Here is a 20,199-nt window from a genome sequence, read left to right as displayed (position 1 = left end):
GAACGTGGCCCGGAGTGTGGGGGGTTCCTTCTGGTTGTCCCTGGGCCGGGGCCTGGTTCCATCCGAGGACCGTCGTGGGAAGCAGCGCTGAGAGAGTCGGCGAGCAAGGGGGCAGCAGTAGCTCCAGCACCGAGCGCAGCACAACAACCTGCAGCCAACTTTGACCAGGAAGATGGCCACCGGTAAGCGGGCGTGTCAGGCTGTCGGTGCACTTTGAGTTATTTTGTGCGTTAGTGGATCGAGATGACTGCTGATTGAATTTACTTTATAGTTAATTTGGGGGCGATTCCTTCACGCCGCATCCCAAAACAAAGGTATACGGTTCCGGCCGTTGCCATGCAAGCGGTATTGTTGTATACAGCCCTGCGTTTTGTTCCGTTTAGTATGGAGGGACCGGTACATTTGAACGCCGATACGATGCCCACTTAACTGCGTGTCCGTAAAGCTGGCTGGATATTTTTCCCCCAAATTGATTTTTAAACAGCGTTGAGCTGAGCCCCCAATGAAGAAAAATACTCACCTTCCCCTTTGGGGATGCTAAATAAGATTGTCTTGTATCATTAGGCTGTTCCTTTGCATTGACTATGAAGCAGAGCTCAAAGCCGCTGAGATTTTCAAATATTTATTCTTGGAATATTGGAAAAGTTTCCTGTTTGTTGCTGAAATAGTTTGGTGTGAGACAACAAGAAGTATTTAAATGGCACCTTAATTGGAATTGATTTGTTATTGTCCCATGTATTGATTGGGATACAGTGAAAAGTATTGTTTATTGCGCACTGTACAGACAAAACCATAGCGTTCATGGAGTACACGGGAGAAGGGAAGCGGGGCGGGTGCAGAATTATAGTGTTACAGTCACAGCTAGGGTGTGCGGAAAGATCAGCTTAAATTACGGTAGGTCCAGTTTTAAGTCCCTTTAATGGGACTGAAGTCCAGAGAGACTAGGCTGTGTGGGTAAAGATGGCAGATTCCCTTAGTTGGGTTTTTAGGCACATTCCTTTAGTTGGGTTTTCACAACATTCCAGCAGTTTCATGCTCACTTTTTTAATAATACTGGTTTTCTTTATTAAAACATTTGATGTTTTGTTTTTCAAAATCATTTTCAAGCTGTTGTGGGGTTTGAGCCTGTCTTTCCGGCCTACTAGTCCAGCAAGAGCCACATTGCTGCCCTTCATTAATGCTCAACATGTTCAGCCTCTGTGGAGCAGCAGCAATGCCAACTGGAACTTCCATTTACCTGGTGCCTTTCACTCGGTAAATTGCCTCAAGACACTCGGTTTCCATTCCAGTTGCTTTACACAGAGATGAGGAGGAACTTCTTCAGCCAGAGAGTGGTGAATCTTTGCTGCAGAAGGCTGTGGAGAACATAAGAACATAAGAAATAGGAGCAGGAGTAGGCCATCTAGCCCTTCGAGCCTGCCCCGCCATTCAATAAGATCATGGCTGATCTGTCGCTGCTCAGTTCCACTTTCCCGCTTTCTCCCCATAACCCTTAATCCCCTCTCTTATCAAAAACCCATCAACCCGCGTCTTAAAAATATTTAGCAAGGCAGCCTCCACCACTTCAACGGGCAGAGAATTCCAGAGATTCACCACCCTTTGAGTGAAGAAGTTCCTCCTCAACTCCGTTCTAAACCGCCCCCCTTTCATCTTGAGGCTGTGCCCCCTAGTCCTACTGTCTTTTTTGAGCGGGAAGAGTCTCTCCACCTCTATGCTATCCATCCCATTCATCATTGAATGTCTTTTAAGATAGAGATAGGTTCTTGATTAGGAATTATAGGGAAAAGGCAGGAGAATGGAAGTGAGGAATGGTGGAGTGGACCCAGTGAGCTAAGTGGCCTAATCCTGCTCGTATGTCTTATGGTCTTAGAAAAAAGAGCAAGTTGGAGAAACTCTGATTAAAATGTTGGAGAAACTCTGGGAGCAAAAAAAAACTTGAGTGTTTTGGCCTTATGAAAAGTGTGAAGATGGGATCTAAAGCGGGATGGTTGTGAAAGAAAAGCAAGAAGTAAACTTGGGAAAAGAATGTTTGCAGTGTGGAAGGGTAAGGCAGGGGAGACTGTAGAACTAATTATTTGAAAACATTGGGTGCTGTCGGTGTCACAGTGAATGAGCTGGTTTTGTTTGAATGGTTTTCCATGTCACGTCTATTTTTGCGGTCCTGCAGGTATTTTTCTGTCTCTTTCCTACGGCAAGACACATTTTTACTTTTTCTTTCAGAGAATGCCAGCCTACTATTTAAACTGTACTGCTTGACAGTAATGACACTTGTGGCTGCCACTTACACTGTGGCATTGCGGTACACGAGGACAGTCTTAACGGAGATGTATTTTGCAACCACTGCTGTGTGCATCACTGAAGTCATCAAACTAATTTTGAGTTTAGGTATGTTAGCAAGGTATGTGTGAAATCTATCATTTTAGCTCAGACTTGGAAAAGCATGTATTGTATTTTAAAACTGATTTTGTAAGTAGGAAGATAAGTATTGATTTTGTTGCATCTCAGTGTGTAGAATATTTCCCTATCATAGTAAACATTATGCTAGACCTGTTTTGTATTGTGATTTCCGTAATGGGCACATGGGTGTATTGCTCATCCCTAAATTGCCTTGAGTAGGTGGTGGTTGCATGGAAACATAAAGATTCCCATTTATATAATACTCATAACCCCATGAAGAATCTCAATACTTCACATACTGTAAATTACTGTGACCTGTTGCGGCATAAGCAAATGTTGCTGGTTTTTAACATAAGGAAGATTTCACAAACTGAGTTTTCAGTCTTGGGTCAAAATGCTGAAAGCATTGGTGATTGCAGCAAGTGGGGCATCAGGCAGGTGCAGCGTATGATTTTATGTACAAGTTCCTTGTCTAACATATACCTGAGCACAGTGGCCAGTATTTTCAGTTTGAATGGATAACTCTAGCAGCTTGAGGCTTCTCTGTGGTGTGTACAGTTTTGGTCTCGTTACTTGAGAAAGGATGCACTGTCACTGGAGGGGGTGCAGAGGAGATTCACTAGATTGATTCTGGAGTGGAGGGGATTGGCTTATGAGGAGGGACTGAGTAGACTGGGGCTATACTCATTGGACTTCAGAAGAACGAGGGGAGATTTTATAGAAACGTACAAGATTATGAAGGGAATAGATAAGATTGAAGCAGGGAAGTTGTTTCCACTGGCAGTGAAATTAGAGCTAGGGGCATGGGGGAATAGAATTGGGACGGAGTTGAGGAGGAACTTCTGCACACAAAGGGTTGTGAATCTGTGGAATCCCCTGCCTAGTGAAGCAGTTGACGCTACCTCATTGAATGTTTTTAAGGCAAGGATAGATACATTTTTGAACAATGAAGGAATTAAAGGCTATGGTGAGGGGGTGGGGTAAGTGGAGCTGAGTCCACAGAAAGATCAGCCATGATCTTATTGAATGGCCAAGCAGGCTCGAGGGGTCAGATGGTCTACTCCTGCTCCTAGTCCTTATGTTCCATCTTTCCTGAATGTCAGTAGGAATTAGCTACCAGTGGAAGTTGCACCAGAGTGGAGAGGAAGGTCTTGTGGGTTGTTTGTGCAGCAGGAGGAAGAGGCTGTTGCTGGGCTGCTTGAAGGAAAATGTCTTTGTCTGCAAATGTCTGCTTTTATTAATGGGGTCTATGTGTTGACCACTCTCCTGAGCCACCTCCATTGTGTTGACACCTGCACTGTCAACCTTTCAACAATAGGCCCGGGGGGGGGGACCCGAAAAATGGGCCTCTGTGTTTACAGTTCAACTGAGCAAATATGGACCGTTTCTTCCACTGTCTTGTGCTATGTGGGTGTCCACTCATGTAAGAGTGCATGCTTTTCAACGCTTTGGGACTGGCCTCTTGAAAAGGGGTACAGGGGTTTAGCAGAGCACTTCCCCAGATGTGAAGGAATCAGGCAGCCTCTGCCAGCATTTATCATTACTTGCATGATGATTTAATAGGCTGCATATCTTCCATTTCTTTTTCCCCTAAGGGACACTGGGAGCTTGAGGAGGATGCTGTCAACATTGCATGAGCATATAATCAGGAGTCCCAAAGAATTGCTGAAGCTCAGTATCCCATCTCTCGTATACGCTGTTCAGAACAATATGGCTTTTGTGGCACTTAGCAATCTGGATGCAGCAGTGTATCAGGTAAAGAATATCTAGATATGCTCCAGGTATTCAGTCTGAACATGAAGTCTTTATCAAATGATCTTTTCTTACTCTGCGGTGTATGTGTGACATTTCGTTTATAAAAATTTGATTCATTACCATTTAATAGAAGCAAAAAGCTGCGGATGCTAAAGTGAAAATGGAAAGTGCTAGAAAAACTCAGCCTGACTGGTAGCATCTGTGGAGAGAGAAATGTCAAAATAGTAATTCTGTGTTTAACTCTCTCCACAGATGCTACCAGACCAGCTGAGTTTTTCTGGCATTTTCTGTTTTTACTTCATTACTATTTAATGCATTGAAAAATATAAATGGTTACGGGGAAGGAACAGAAAACTGCAACTGAGATAGCTCTGTCAAAGAAATGACGTGAATGCATTGGACCAAATGGCCTCACTGTGTTATAAATGTCCATGATCCATAGTTATTGAATAGTAGGTATTCTGAATTTGGTTCTTGAGGTGGCTGTTCAGAGATGCGTAATAGCCTGAGAAGTGGACTACTATCTCTTTTTTTTTCCACTCTGCAAAGAAGTGTCTGCCCTGTGCTCACTACCATGTGATGGCATAGCAGAGCTCTAAAACATGCTTTGTGGAATTAAGAGCATCTTTCACTGACGGCATCTCAATCTGAGAAAGGAGAGTTTAATAGAATAGTTGCAAACCAAACTCAGCCAGGGTGCTGCAGTTGGCCTTGGCTCCCAGAGGAAATCAGCTAAGGCATGTTGCTCCTGACTTCTGTCTGGCAACGTTGCTTAAAGTATAATGTGCAGTTTAGATGCATTGGCCATGCTAAATTCTCCCCCAGTGTACTCGAACAGGCGCCAGAGTGTGACAACTAGGGCATTTTTACAGTAACTTCATTGCAGTGTTAATGTAAGCCTATTTGTGACTAATAAATAAACTTTGCTAATGTGTAGTGATTTGAAATGAAAACTGTGCCTGTCTTGGCTGTCAAGAAGGCTAACTTGCTGTCAAGGGGCATATGTGGCAATCGATACTTGTGATAGATGTTGAGGGGGTCACTCATGCCTCTGTAATTCTGCCTGAGTGAGGAGTCGAGTCTTTGGTGCCAGCCAGCCACTTGGATCAGAGATGTACTGGACCCATCGGGTATATTTTGAGACCAGAGCCCTTTCTCGGCCTTTTAATTAAGATCATGCATCAGATCAAGCCCGAGGTGGGCTTCAGTGTCTTTTCGTATCAGCTTGGATGTTTTTCTCTCTCTTGTGGGGACGGTGAATTGGATTTAGTTTTGAATTTGGCTTTTGGAGCAAGTGATCAGATGGATTTGGGCTTGCTCAGTCCACTCTGTGCACTGGCTTTGTAACTTTAAGAATGGAGTAAAAACTTTTAAAGTAATATGGAGCTTATAAACTTATCAGTTAACAATTGATCAATTATCGATGAGGTTGATAGTCTCTTTTAAAAAAAGTTAGCTTCGCTAATCACCAAAATAATTTAGCACACCATTGGTCCAGCTGGAAAATCTGGAAAGGAAAGAGTTAAACTTTGCTTCTAATGATATTTGTATTTTCTTTTAAGGTGACGTACCAATTAAAGATCCCTACCACAGCTTTGTGCACAGTCCTGATGCTGAACCGCTCACTCAGCAAGCTGCAGTGGATCTCGGTCTTTATGCTGTGTGCTGGGGTAACGTTAGTCCAATGGAAGCCTGTAGAAACTACAAAAGTGCAAGTAAGTAATTGTAAGTTTGGGAGATGGCTTAAACTATAAGACGTAGAATCAGAAGTAAGCCATTTGGCCCTTCGAATCTGCTTTGTCATTCACTGAGACCGTGACTGATCTGATGTGATAATCCTCAACTCTACTTCCCTGCCTTACCCCTGTAACGCTGGATCCCCTTACTGATTAAAAATCTGTCCATCTCAGCTTTGAATGTACGTAACCACCCAGCTTCTACAGCCTTCTGAGGTAAAGAATTCCACAGATTCCCTCTGAGAAATTGTATGGAGTGTAAATGCCGCCGTGGACTGGTTAGGCAGATAGTCTAGCCTTATGCTTTTTTTTATTATTCTCTTGACAGAATGCAAGTTTTCTGCTCCAATCTGTGGCATTCTTGCTCAAGACAGTTAAGGTCTCCGCTTGTTTGTTACAAGCCAGCTTAATGTGCCGCTGCAGCATTGACACAGCACAGTGGCACAATGGTTAGCACTGCTGCCTCAATGCCAGGGATCTGGGCTCAATTCTGGCTTTGCATGACTGTGCAGAGTCTGCACATTCTCCCCGTGTCTGGGGTTTCCTACCACAGACTGAAAGATGTGCAGGTTGGATGGATTGGCCATGCTAAATTATCTCTTATAGTGTCTTAAGATATGTAGGTTAAGGGGATTAGAGGGGTAAATATGTGGAGCTATGGGCATAGGGCTTGGGTGGGATGCTCCGTTGAAAAGTCAGTGCAGACTCAGTGGGCGGAATGGTGGCCTCTGGACCTGTAGGGATTCTGTGATGTACATGATTTACTCAATGATGCTTAGCATCTCCTTTTGCCATAATGAGTGGAGTAATAGCCACTGACCATTGCTGCGGGTATGTAGATACTGGGTGAAGGCAAAACTTGAGAATGGGGGAGTTATATGATAAAGGGTAAGTCTATAACGAGTATAGAAATGCAGCGGGACCTGGGGGTGCAAGAGCACAAGTCTTTGAAGGTGGTAGTACAAATGGAGAAGGTTGTGAAGAAAGCCTATGGTATGTTAGCCTTTATAGGAAGGGGTATAGAGTATAAGAGCTGGAGTCTAATGTTGCAGTTGTATAGAACGTTGGTTAGGCCACGTTTAGAGTACTGCATCCAGTTCTGGTCGCCTTACTACCGGAACGACGTGGAAACTGGAGAGAGTGCAGAGGAAGTTTACCAGGATGTTGCCTGGTATGGAAGGACTGGGTTATGAGGAAAGATTGAGCAAATTGGGGCTCTTTTCCCTTGAAAGACGGCGACTGAGGCGGGATCTAATAGAGGTATATAAGACTATGAAGGGTATAGACAGAGTAAACAGAGGTAAGCTATTTCCTATGTTAGAGACGCACAGTACGAGGGGCCACAGGCTTAGGGTGAGGGGGGAGAGGTATAACACGGATATTAGAGGGAGGTTTTTCACACAGGGTAGTGGGGGTATGGAATGTTCTGCCAAGTAAGGTGGTGGAGGCAGGCACGCTGGAGTTGTTTAAGAGTAACAGGCACGTGAGTGGGCTGGAGATTGTTTTAAATAAGGTTCATTAGCGTTGGGACGTCCCTGGTAATGTAAAAGGATGTGGTATGATACTAATGTTTTTCTCTTTTAATTCACAGGTTTTAAGTCGGTCTGCCTTGTTGCCCAATGAGAGGCATACACACAATGGGTCGTACTAGGGCTGCTCTTGAATGTTCGAGAGTGGCTGAGTGCTTCATGTCATTAGTGTGTGCTTAAACTGGACCAGATGCTGGGCAACACGACAGCTCAGTGACTATCACTGTTTGCTGTGCGGACACATGGATTTGGGCCGGTGTCTGTGGGAGTTTGCACATTCTCCCCGTGCTTGCGTGGGTTTTCTCTGGGTGCTCCGGTTTCCTCCCACACCCCAAAGATGTGCTATTAGGCTGATTGGAGGTAATAAATTGTCCCTAAATTAGTTTCCCTCAATATGGAATGCCATAAACAATAGATGAGGGTCATGGGTGGAGGGGGGACTGGTAGTGTTAAAATGGCGGCGCAGGCTCGTTGGGCCGAAGGGCCTGTTTCCCGGGCTGTTTTTGTTCTTTGTTTTGTTCTTTATGTTATTCATAGGATGAATTGCCAATTGAATGAGATACTGAAAGCATGCTAGTATTTCTGAAAATCTACGTTAGCACACATCTCTGCTCTTGGGAAGGGAGTGGTGCTACATGTTGACATTTTCTAGCACCATTTTTGTTTTCCCACAGAAATGTTTTGGGGTGTTTTTGGAGTATAGAGTATTCGTGGAAATGGAAGGAAAATTATTTGAGGGAGTTGATAGATAAGATGCTATTTGATCTAACTTTGATGTTTTACTGCTTAGCTATGTCTCGGTAATCATTAAACTCCTCCTACCCACTATATTGGGAGTTGTTGCTATCAGGTGCCCAGCAGCCTATTTCTGGAAACCTTCCCTTCCAGCTGGGAAAAGAGGAAGGTAAAATCTAGAATCTGTCAGTATTTTAAGAGTGCTGTGAGGCAATCTAGTGTCGAAGGTGCAGAAGTGAACAATTTGGCGGGCAGTTAGAAGTAATCATGTTTAAAGTCAAGTAAGATAACTCACCGATGTGGGGAAGAGTTCAGCACTGTGATATTATGCAATAACTTGTATTGATTTGAATTGAGTGGGTCCAGTTATGAGCTGTTGTTCTGCATTTTCACTTTCACTGATGGAAGGTAGTTAAGAAAAATGAGCAAAAGAAGGAGACTTCAGATAATTGTGAAGTTTCTTTTTGGATTTTTTTTTTCCCCTGCAAAAGTCAAACTAATTTTGCAAATGTACTCAGTACCCCAAAAAAAGGGCGGCATGGTGGTACAGTGGTCACCACTGTTGCCTCGCAGCGCCAGGGACCCGGATTCAATTCCAGCTTGGGTCCACTAATCTGTGTTGAGTTTTGCACATTCTCCCCATGTCTGCCTGGGTTTCCTCCAGGTGCTCCAGTTTCCTCCCACAGTTCAAAGCTACGTGCAGGTTAGGTTGATTGGCCATGCTAAATTGCCCCTTAGTGTCAGGGGAATTAATAGGTAAAATATTTGGGCTTACGGGAATAAGGCCTGGGTGGGATTGTTGTTAGTGCAGTCTCAATGGTCGGAATGGCTCCCTCCTGCATTGTAGGGATCCAGTGGATCCTATGATTCAGCTGATCTGATTCATGAAAGAGCATTCTATTATTCATGTACAATAAGGAAGTCAGTCTTCATAGCGTGTTTACTTATGTTGCAGGTTGAACAGAATCCATTTTTGGGATTTGTTGCCATAGCCGTTGCAGTATTGTGTTCTGGATTTGCAGGTAAGTAGATGCAACCTAATTTTTAACATAACACCATCTCCTTCCCATTTGAATAAGATAATCCCTTTGATTTGATTTATTATTGTCAAGTGTTTGTATACAGTGCGAAGTATTGTTTCTTGTGCTGTACAGATAAAGCATACTGTACATAAGGAAGGAAAGGAGAGAGTGCCAAATGTAGTATTACAGTCATTGCTAGGGTGCAGAGAAAGATCAACTTAATGCAGGGTAGATCCATTCAAAAGTCTGACAGCAGCAGGGAAGAAGCTGTTCTTGAGTCAGTTGGGTATGTGATCTCAGATCGTCTTTTTCCATCCGGAAAAAGATATGAAAGAGAGAATGTCCGGGTCCTTGATTATGCTGGCTGCTTTTCTGAGGCAGCGGGATGTGTAGACCATATCAATGGATAGGAGGCTGGTTTGCGTGTCGGACTTGGCTTCACGACCCTTTGTAGTTTCTTGCGGTCTTGGATAGAGCAGAAGCCAAGCTGTGACGCAACCAAAAAGAATGCGTTCTGTGGTTCATCTGTAAAAGTTGGTGATAGTTGTAGCAGAAGTGCCAAATTTCCTTAGTCTCCTGAGAAAGTAGGGGTATTGGTGGACTTACTTCGCTATAGGGTCCGAATGGAGGGACCAGGACAGGTTGTTGGTGATCTGAACACTTAAAAAGTTGAAGCTCGCAACCATTTCTAATCCCATGCCATAGAAGTTTCTTGTACATTTTGCATTGTCGTATTAGCTCTTGATTAGAAATCAAATCACTCTTTAATCTTCTATATTCCCAGAAATACAATCCCATTTTATGTAACGTCTCCTTTATAATTTAACTCTTCGATTTTAGGTATCATTCCAGAAAACCTACACTGCATTCCTTGAAATGCCAGCGCATCTGTCCTTAAGTATGGTGCTTAGAACTGAACAGTGTTACAGATGCAATCCAAATAGGGCTTTGTGTCCTTGTAGCAAGACTTCTGACTCCTCTATTCTAGTGCTCTGATTCAAAAGCCAGCATTGTTAATTACTTGCTTTATTTGCCCATGACTTTTTAATGATCTCTGTATATCTGACTGCTGCTTTCTAGATTTTGATCATTTTGACTTGCTCCTTCTTTAGGTCCTCACCTGTGCCTTTATTGAAATATGTTTGTCAGAGTTCTTGCCTATTCACCTCATCAATTAATATCCCTTTCTAGTAGGATGTTCCCCTCTACACTGATTATCAGTGTCTTGGGACAACTTTGGCTTTCTATGCTGTCGTCTAAGTCATTAATCAATACTGAATGGTCAAGGCTGCACCACGCAAATCTGCGGGACGTCACAAGTCACATCCTGCCAGTTAGAGTACTTGCCCCCAGTCCCTGCTCTTGTCCCCTGACACTCAACCAATCTCCTAACCAGACCCATAATTTGCACTCAATTTCATGAGTTCCTTCCACAAGTGTAAATTGAAGCCTATCTATACAAGGATGCACGATAATTACCCTTTGCTAAAGTAATACTAAAATGTTATGTATTGGATAGCAGAATGTGTAATTTAAGTTATGGAAATATTTTGATAGGGTGTGTTGTTGCAAAATAATTCTGAAATGTTCACCCAGAGGTATTTTGTAGTGAACTTAAATCTGGCCAAGGTAGCTTCAATGCAAGTAATGTTGACATAAATTGCTTGTCTGTTGCAGGAGCAATGATTTTTATAATACAAAAGAGGGGCATAATAAAGTAATGGTAAATGTCTCTGGAAAATGTCTTGCAACATGAGAAAGGGCAGAAAGTTCCCTGAATGAAATTTCTCAAAAGCACAAACAAATAAGCATGAAAGGTTATGTATGAAAGCAAAGTACTGCAGTTGTTGGAAATATGAAATAAAACCAGAAATATTGGAAATACTTGGTAGTCAAGCAGTGTCTTTGATAAGAGAAACAAAGTTAGCATTTCAGGTTGATGACCTTTCGTCAAAGAACTGTGAAGATTGAATATTAACATAACTAGCTGAGACTAAATGGATCAATCTTCACCTGGAGACTTTGTGCATCGCAACATATAGAACACAGCCTAAAGCAATGTAGTAATTCTTTAAAAGACTTTGCAACAATAGAAATTGAAAATAGCCGTGACGCAGGAACTGAAAGTCTTTCAAAAGTTAGTGATTTGGCAGGACTGAGGAATTGCTGAAAGTAGTTAATGACATTTAATTGGCTGGACAACAGGGCATAATGTGCACAGAGAGTAGATTGCAGTTTTAAGCCTGTTATCTTGCAAGATGTGGCAAAATTGCTGATCTTAAGCTGGAGCTCTGGATGCATGCCATGTTACCCCAAGATAAAAGCAAAAGTGTAAGAGGAAGTTTAGCTGCTTGCTAACTGATCTGGTGGGTTAATGTGAGTCCAACATTGACTGAACAACATGGAATGAAAGCACAGTTTCCATTTCATTTTTCTCAATTGTAGGTGTTTACTTTGAGAAGGTTTTGAAAAGTTCAGACACTTCTCTGTGGGTGCGGAACATACAGATGTATATCTCTGGCATTGTGGTAACTGCAGTTGGAGTTTATGTGACTGATGGTGCCCACGTGATGGAGAAGGGCTTTTTCTACGGATACACCCTCTGGGTCTGGTTTGTTGTATGTGAGTACCATTATATTCATAGAAATGTGGGCATTTATACATGTAATTATTCTAATGTAAATGATAAAATCTTGAATCTGAAAATTATAGACATGAAATGCTCTGTGTCTGCTGAATAAATGAAAAACCATTTGCAGAGTAAACTTAAATTTCCTAAATGGTCCAAGGCGTTTTTTGTTTTTTAGTATTTTGTATCCTTTTGTCTGTCACATTCCCTGCCTTTTTTATATTCCATTGACAGGATGCAATCTCTGCTTTGCCATAATAACTGATCAACCAGATAGAAAGCTTTGTAATTATAGCTGAGGGACCTTGCGAAGATTAAGGTGAAAGTCGACAGAGATGTAGCCAATGCCCATTTAGGAAAATTAAAGCAAAATTGTAGAGGACTGTTAGCTAAGTATACATAGGTGCGCTAAATAAAAGATGTAAAGTTTATTTATTAGTCACATGGCTTACACTAACAGTGCAATGAAGTTACTGTGAAATTCCCTTAGTCCCCACACTCCAGCACCTCTTCGGGTCAGTGCACCTAACCAGCATGTCTTTCTGACTGTGGGAGGAAACGAGAGCACCTGGAGGAAACCTGTGCAGACGTGGGGAGAACATGCAAAATCCACACACAGTGACCCAAGCCGGGAATTGAATCCAGGTCCCTGGTGCTGTGAGGCAGCAGTCCTAATCACTGTGTCACCGTGCCACCCTAGATGTAATTTAATGTAGAAAAATATAAAGAATTACATTGAGAAAAGGAAATGGCCTTAAATGGAAAGATTTTAAATGCCATAGTGGAGCAGTTGTTGTACAGATACAATTCTTTAAAGATGATAATGCAAATAGATAAGGCTATAAATAAACAAAGAATGTTCTTGTATTTTGAGACATGGAATTCTAGTATTGCTGAAAAAAAGAACAATGCTGTCAAAGTTCTTAGTCTTGCACTCATCAGGACAGAAGCAAGAACACCAAATTTCAAAGGCAGCAACAATTTAAACTGCTTGAGAAAAAGATGCTGACTTGTTGGCAAGTCATTTTTCATTGATCAAGAATGATGTTTGATATGACCTGTCAGTTGGAATCTGGCATCAGGCCGGCAGTGAAATTTATATATCACATTATACATTTATGATGTAGGAAGGACATCTATTTGTTCGACAGCAGCATCCTGATAGTGGGAAACAACCACTTGTGTTGCTACCTCCTAGTAGCAATATGAAATGGTGAACTTCATCTGTTATTTAAGTTTGAGCACGATACACGGCGAGCAATGATCTGATTGGGATCGCATTTTTTTTGATGAAGGTGCTGTGTCTTTGTCTTTACCTTTTGCTTGCAGAATGTGGGTCCCTGTATATGAATACATGTAGCTTCTGGGAAGTGTAAACATTGTGAGCCTAACTCACAATCTTAACTTGGCTTTTAATGCAATTCTTGGCACATTCAGGATTGTTCAGCAAATGCTGTCCAATTGCAGAATCACATCCGACATTGGTTAGGTTGGTTGAGTATGGTGGCACAGTGGTTAACACTGCTGCCTCTCGGTGCCAAGGGACCCACATTTAATTCCAGTCTCCGGTCTGTGTGGCATTTGCATGCTGTCCCCATATCTGTGGGTTTCCTCCGGGTGTTCTGGTTTCCTCCCACTGTTGATAGATGTGCAGGTTAGGTGGATTGGCCATGCTAAATAGACCATTGGTGTCAGAAGGATTAATAGGGATAGAGCCTGGGTGGGATTTTTTTGGTGCAGGCGCAATGGTCCGAATGGTCTCCGTCAGTACTGTAGGGATTCTGTGATTCTATAAGTACAATCAGAGTTCTACATATTGTGAACAACTGATGGGATGTGCTGTTTATAATATGACCTCTCAGTTGTTGGAATCTGGCATCATGGCTGGCAGTGAAATTTATACATCACATTATACATTTATGATGTAGGAAGGACATCTATTTGTTTGACAGCAGCATCCTGTTAGTGGGAAACAACCAGCTGTGTTTGTAGCAATATGAAATGGTGAACTTCATCTGTTATTCAAATTTGAGCACAATACACAGCAAGCATTGATCTGATTGGGATAGCTATTCTTTTGATGAGCTCTATTTTGGCATCAAGCTTGCAATGGCTCAGGCCCTATTTACACGATTGCAGATAAGTTGAATCTGTAGAAATCCTAATGTGTATGTTGACCGATGAAGGTGGGCTTGCAGCAGATGGTAGTTGAGGACACTCTGGCGGATTTCTCAACTAGTACATTGAGGAAGGGGGTTTGTTAAATTGCTCCATTTCAGAGGTAAATTTGAGTGCGTGATGGGGCACATTCAGACATGTAAGGAAATTCTCACATACAACTGCAGATTCAAATACAGCAGATGTATCATCTACATATTGGAAATCTGAGAGGGGTAGGAGGTTAGGTGTCTTTCCATCGACACGTTTCTCATGGAAACCAACAAAAATGTCGAGAGAGCTGGGCCTAGAGGGGATACAATGTTAATACTATCGACATAAGCATATAAATATCATTAAAGCTGAATTCAACTGTGCAATTTATTGAGTTCACAAATTATTGAGTTCGCAATCATTATTGATTCAGACAATTGTGGCCCATCTAGATTGCCATGGTATTATGACACAGGGCAAATGTCTATATTTTCCTTGAGTGGCACATTAGTGAACAGGTACATAATGTTGAATGTGCACACAGATATGGCATTGCTGTCAATTATACAGGTTGTGCAGAGTATGATGGTGAAGGAATCATTCACTGTGTATGTAAAATATTTGCTCAGAACTGATTGTTCTTACTGATGGAATTCCAGTGTGCCTTTAATTGGGCAGTTGTTCTGTTCACTCCTGATTTTGAAGTTAGAATTTTTTGGGCAGCGCAGTGGTTTGCACTATTGTCTTACGGTGCCAGGGACCCAGGTTCAATTCTGGCCTTGGGTCACTGTTTGTAGGGAGTTTGTGCACTTGCTCCTGAATTCTGTTTTCACTCTGTCCATCATTGTACTGCATGCTGCTTATATAGGATACACTGCAGCAACTGGTAAGCTTACTTTAACAACATCATCCATTCAGTGACCTTCACCACCAGTTTGGACTGGAATGTCAAGGTTTTGGGGCCAGTCACCACTTCGAGATTCCCTCCCAAGCCATGTGACTTGTACATATATTGCTGTCGCATCATTGTGAGTGGGCAAAAGCCCTGGTGCGTTTGGGCGCACCATCAGCATAAGTACTACAGGTTCAATGCAAGGCCTCTTAACTTTTATGTGTGTTTGAAATGGGTAAAGATTTAAGCTTTGTTGGTTGCATGCACATCGACTTCAAATTCTGTAAAGATGGTCTGATTTAGGTTGCAACAATGGTCGCTTCAATTACTTACAACTTTTCTTTCATCTCCATAGCATTGGCGAGTCTCGGAGGCCTGTATACTTCAGTTGTTGTGAAATACACTGATAACATCATGAAGGGATTTTCAGCTGCAGCAGCAATTGTCATTTCCACAGTTGCATCCGTGTTGCTGTTTGGCTTGCAGATAAGTAAGTATTAACATTCATTATGTTAGCTCTTACTGTTGGAATGACATCATGCCTTATCAGTGTAATGATATGCTATGTATCTCGGGTGAGTTTACGGGACCACAGCATCTGTGCACTTTGGGGATTATTTCAGCTCAAGGATGCAAACAGGTGCTGCTAAATGGGTGTGGTGTGCTATTACAACATGCCTGTTTGGAAATCTACTTTAGCAAGCACTTTTGGCCCCAGTTTCTGATGACCTCCAGCCAACTTGAAATTAACATAGTAAAACAGACACCTATGAATTAAATTAAATATAATTTTTGTGGAACAGTATATGTTGCACCCACTTACACTGAAGATGGAGTGCACTGGCTGACACATTGTGACAGCTTTCAGAATGGCTCAGGGACCGAGTAAGGGGCTGCACAGGTTCTCATTGTGGAACTGAGAGGCCCTGTTGGAGGGGATCGGGAGGAGGACAGATATGCTGTACCAGCAGTGGGGCAGGAGTCCATCTTATCCTCCTGTGTCTATCCAGCAGCAGCTGGTGTTATTTACCTGGACTCTTGTTCTCTTCATCCAGACCAAGAGGGTCCTCTATAACATGTTACTTGTGACCAAGTATTCCCTTTCTCTTGATTATAAGGAGTCAGCATGTGCTCAGTTAGATGAAATGCTCTTGAGCAATAGTCTTTCCCAAAATTCTCAAGTGTTGGTACAATCTTGACAAAAGTATTTTTAAAAAAAACTATTTCAAAAAGAGGTTACTGCAGAAGGTCAGAGGACATGGAGTTGGGGGTAGGGTGTTAGCGTGGATAGAGGATTGGTTGTCAAATAGGAGGCAGAGAGTGGGGGTCAATGGGTGCTATTCGGATTGGCGGTTGGTGACTAGTGGGGTGCCCCAGGGGTCGGTGCTGGGGCCTCAGCTATTTACCATTTATATAGATGATCTGGAGGAGGGAACCGAGTGTAGGGTGTCGAAATTTGCTGATGACACCAAGATTGGGGGAAAGGCAAATTGTGCGGAGGGTGTGGAGAGTCTGCAGAAGGATCTAGATAGGCTGGGCGAATGGGCCAGGAAATGGCAAATGGAATTTAATGTTGGCAAGTGTGAGGTGGTCCACTTTGGTAGGAAGAATGGTAGGAAGGACTATTACTTACGTGGCGAAAAACTGCAGCAGGCGACGGTGCAGAGGGACCTCGGGGTCCTTGTGCATGAGTCGCAAAAACCCAGCCTGCAGGTGCAGCAGGTGGTCAGGAAGGCGAATGGGATGCTGGCCTTCATAGCGAGGGGGATTGAATATAAAAGTAGGGAGGTCTTGCTGCAGCTGTATAGGGCATTGGTGAGGCCGCAGCTGGAGTACTGTGTGCAGTTTTGGGCGCCGCACCTGCGCAAGGATATTTTGGCCTTGGAGGGAGTGCAGAGGAGGTTTACTAGGCTGATACCGGAGTTGAGGGGGTTGAGCTATGAGGAGAGGCTGAATAAACTGGGCTTGTACTCGTTAGAGTTTAGAAGAATGAGGGGAGATCTCATTGAGACGTATAAGATGATGAATGGGATGGATAGGATAGAGGTGGAAAGACTCTTCCCGCTCAAAAAAGACAGTAGGACTAGGGGGCACAGCCTCAAGATAAAGGGGGGGCGGTTCAGAACGGAGTTGAGGAGGAACTTCTTCACTCAAAGGGTGGTGAATCTCTGGAATTCTCTGCCCGTTGAAGTGGTGGAGGCTGCCTCGCTAAATATTTTTAAGAAGCGGGTTGATGGGTTTTTGATAAGAGAAGGGATTAAGGGTTATGGGGAGAGGGCGGGAAAGTGGAACTGAGCCACGACAGATCAGCCATGATCTTATTGAATGGCGGGGCAGGCTCGAGGGGCCGGATGGCCTGCTCCTGCTCCTATTTCTTATGTTCTTATGTTCTTAAAATATTACAATCTCCACTAACAAGTGAACAGTGAAAGATGATATATACCTTTAGCACCCAAAATACCTCAGCAATTTGGAGGGAACAAACTGTGAGCAAGGTATTCAAATTGTAGAAGAATTTTATGTAAATGTTGTACAACGTATTGGCAAAAATTAGACAATTTCTTTCTAATATAAGCAAAGTGCTTTATTTTCTTTTTGTTTAATTTCAGCTCTAAGCTTTATATCTGGATCCATTCTCGTCTGTATTTCGATATACTATTATGGTTTACCAAAGCAGAACACAACCACTATTGAGCAGGTTGTAACAGAGAAGTCCAAACAGCCACAGGAAGATGTGTGATCATGAATGTTTTATTCGGAAAAGATTAAAAGAACAAAGTTAAAAGACCTCCTTATCCACATCTTCTCTTGACCCAGCTTTTGGAGAGGTGTGACTGTTCAAAAAAAATCTGTAAATTATTGATGCATTTTTATTGCACTTAGTGTTCAGCGAGGTGAATGTTTTTGTGCCATGTGGCAATCAAGGAACATACCCAAGTTATTTATCAAACTGATAAAGAAGGATTTTTTTAAATAAGAGACTTTGTGAAGGTGCTGTTAACAGTGTCCCAGATGGGTCACATTTGATCATCAATCAATTCCAAAATTCACTGTCAGACTTTGCTTTTTTTTTTCAGATATTACTCCTGGAATCATATGAAATTTAAAAGTCACATGCTTTTCAGCCATCATGTTTACTATATTTTTAGTTGCTGATTAACTCAAAATGTTTATTCTTCAATTGGTATCTGGGAATGATGGTTGCCTTACAAGTCCTGTGGTACTCTATAAATTTTCTCTTCCTACTACTGGATAGTTTAATTGCGTGCTATTGTCTTTGCATCTGAAAGCAGGGCAGTCTACCCAGAAACTCACAGTTCGATTTGGCTCAAATTTGTGGAATGCTTTTTCCTTTTTTTTGTATAAACTGCCCATTTGTATTGTAATTTGCATTTTATACAAAACCATGATTAATTATTTAAATTTCATTTTTTTATTGTTCTCAAAAACCAAGTTAACATTGATCCCGGATACCAAACTGGCCCAGTAGCAAAATGACTTCACCTGACCTTTAAAACCCTTCAATTCATCTGCGTGCAGTTGCTTGGCAAACTGCAGGATAACATGGAAAATAATAATTGGTTTTAGAATTGGGAGATACTCCATGCATTTGGCAACTCCTGTTGTGGTGGTGACAAAAATAAAAGAACACAATATCCTGTTCACAGAATTATCACGGTGCAGAAGGATGCCATTTGGCCCATTGAATCTGCACCGGCTCTCCAAATGAGCATCATGGTTTAGTGCCATTCCCTGCCTTTACTCCATACTCCGCACCTTATTTCTATTCAAGTAACCATCTAATGCCCTCTTGAATGTCTCATTTTACCTGCCTCCACCACACTGCTAGACAGTGCGTTCCATATCAGAACTGCTCATTTACTGGAATTCTACTGCCCTGCCTGCCATGGAATCAGAGCAGGCGAGGGGTGGACAACGGAAACGTCCATTTACTTTTGGTGGGATTTTCTGATCTTGGGTTTAACGAGGCCATAAAATCCTACCCACTGTCTAAAAAGGTTTCTCTTCGCAACGTATTTCCTGTCAAACCTGAAACTGTTTTTACTCTGCACTTGATTCTGTGCAGTTATCCCTTGAACTGCCTGTGGGAAATAGCTGCAGAACTGTTTAAAAATCGCTAATTGGGCAAATCAGTACTTTACACTCACCAAAATAAAATTCTGCTTCTTCTCACTCCTCTGTTGCTAGTTATTTTTACAGAAACTAACATCCCAGCAACTATTAATCTGTTTGAAGGTTACAGAACAGAAAAAAAGTTACATAGAGTTATATACTAGTTACATTTCTAGAAATGTTTTCTTATTGTTGGAATTAATTCATGAAGTTCTTTATAATCCAATTTATTAAGTACATTAAAGAAATGCTGTTGTGAAAAAGGCGGTGAAAATACTCATGGGCATACTGTTTCTAACCCAAGAGATTAAGAAATATGAAAAGCTGTGATTTAAATATTCTCCCCTTCTGCAAAGAAAAAAGATAGCTACTGTTGAATTGGTCAACAGTTTTCCCATCTAGTAAATAATGTTGGCAAAAGTCCAATGTTTATACATCCCTCAAAATGAGAGGGATATTGTGCCTACAAACGAAAGAAACAACAATTGTCACTTTCTGATGAACAGTTGAACAAGTGACAATATTAACGAAAGTCCAGCTTAAAAAAGTCTTTGTGTGATAACTTCTCAAAAAAATAGCTATCAATTTATCTGTGTAAATCCACACAATGAAGGAAAATGTAAATCCACACAATGAAGGAAAAGGTGTATTCAGTAATATCTTTCAATTATAAGGAAAATGTAATTTTATTCTTATCTGATGATCCAAGGATGAAGAGACAAGAGGTTGATGGTTATGAGAAGAAGGAGCTATTTTATGCAGTGAACGGTGATGGCTTGGCACTTGCTGTTGCGGTCTGTGCAGGTGGATGGTGGGAGCAGAGACAACGAATGATTTCAGAATTAACCTGGATGGGCAGTTGAGGGAAATAAGGTTGGAGGGCTAGGGGAGAATGAAAGTAATTCAAAGGTTCTACACTATGGACTCTGAGCTGAATTCTGTATCACATTAACTCTGTGCGATAAGTAATATGAGACTCTAGATGCTGCAGGCTGTTCTCCACTTCTGGATTCAAACCAGACCAAACTGGCTAAAATTTGAGCCCAGTTCCAGTGGATTTTGTGTAGAACTCTGCAATTTGACATAGGTTAGCACAGAGTTAGTAGTCCCTGTTTATGATGGTTGCTTTTGCTGAAGTTGGGGCTGATACATAAGTGCAAGTATAAATTACAGGTATAGCGGTCCATACTTTAGGAAAGGGTGGGAATTAACAGCATTT

General features: G+C 42.1%; 1 protein-coding gene across 1 annotated transcript; it reads left to right on the top strand.

The window, feature by feature from the left end:
• The first annotated feature begins 2 nt into the window (after positions 1-2).
• Positions 3-19,040, top strand: slc35a1 (solute carrier family 35 member A1). The gene is made up of 8 exons (XM_080192786.1): positions 3-182; positions 2,221-2,398; positions 3,993-4,152; positions 5,715-5,867; positions 9,108-9,174; positions 11,620-11,796; positions 15,202-15,336; positions 17,456-19,040. The coding sequence occupies exons 1-8, from the start codon at positions 173-175 to the stop codon at positions 17,584-17,586; spliced, it is 1,011 nt and encodes a 336-aa protein (XP_080048912.1). The 5' UTR covers positions 3-172; the 3' UTR covers positions 17,587-19,040.
• Positions 19,041-20,199: the final 1,159 nt, after the last annotated feature.

Source organism: Carcharhinus amblyrhynchos, chromosome 7 (genome assembly GCF_965287045.1).
Source record: "Carcharhinus amblyrhynchos chromosome 7, sCarAmb.v2.hapA, whole genome shotgun sequence".
Lineage (NCBI taxonomy): Eukaryota > Metazoa > Chordata > Chondrichthyes > Carcharhiniformes > Carcharhinidae > Carcharhinus > Carcharhinus amblyrhynchos.
This window is presented reverse-complemented; position numbering and strand designations above follow the sequence as displayed.

Coding starts and splice junctions, on each gene's coding strand:
- slc35a1 (XM_080192786.1), top strand. Junction 2,399..3,992: donor AGTTTAGGTATGTTAGCAAG/GTATGTGTGAAA, acceptor TTTTCCCCTAAG/GGACACTGGGAGCTTGAGGA. Junction 4,153..5,714: donor TGGATGCAGCAGTGTATCAG/GTAAAGAATATC, acceptor TTTTCTTTTAAG/GTGACGTACCAATTAAAGAT.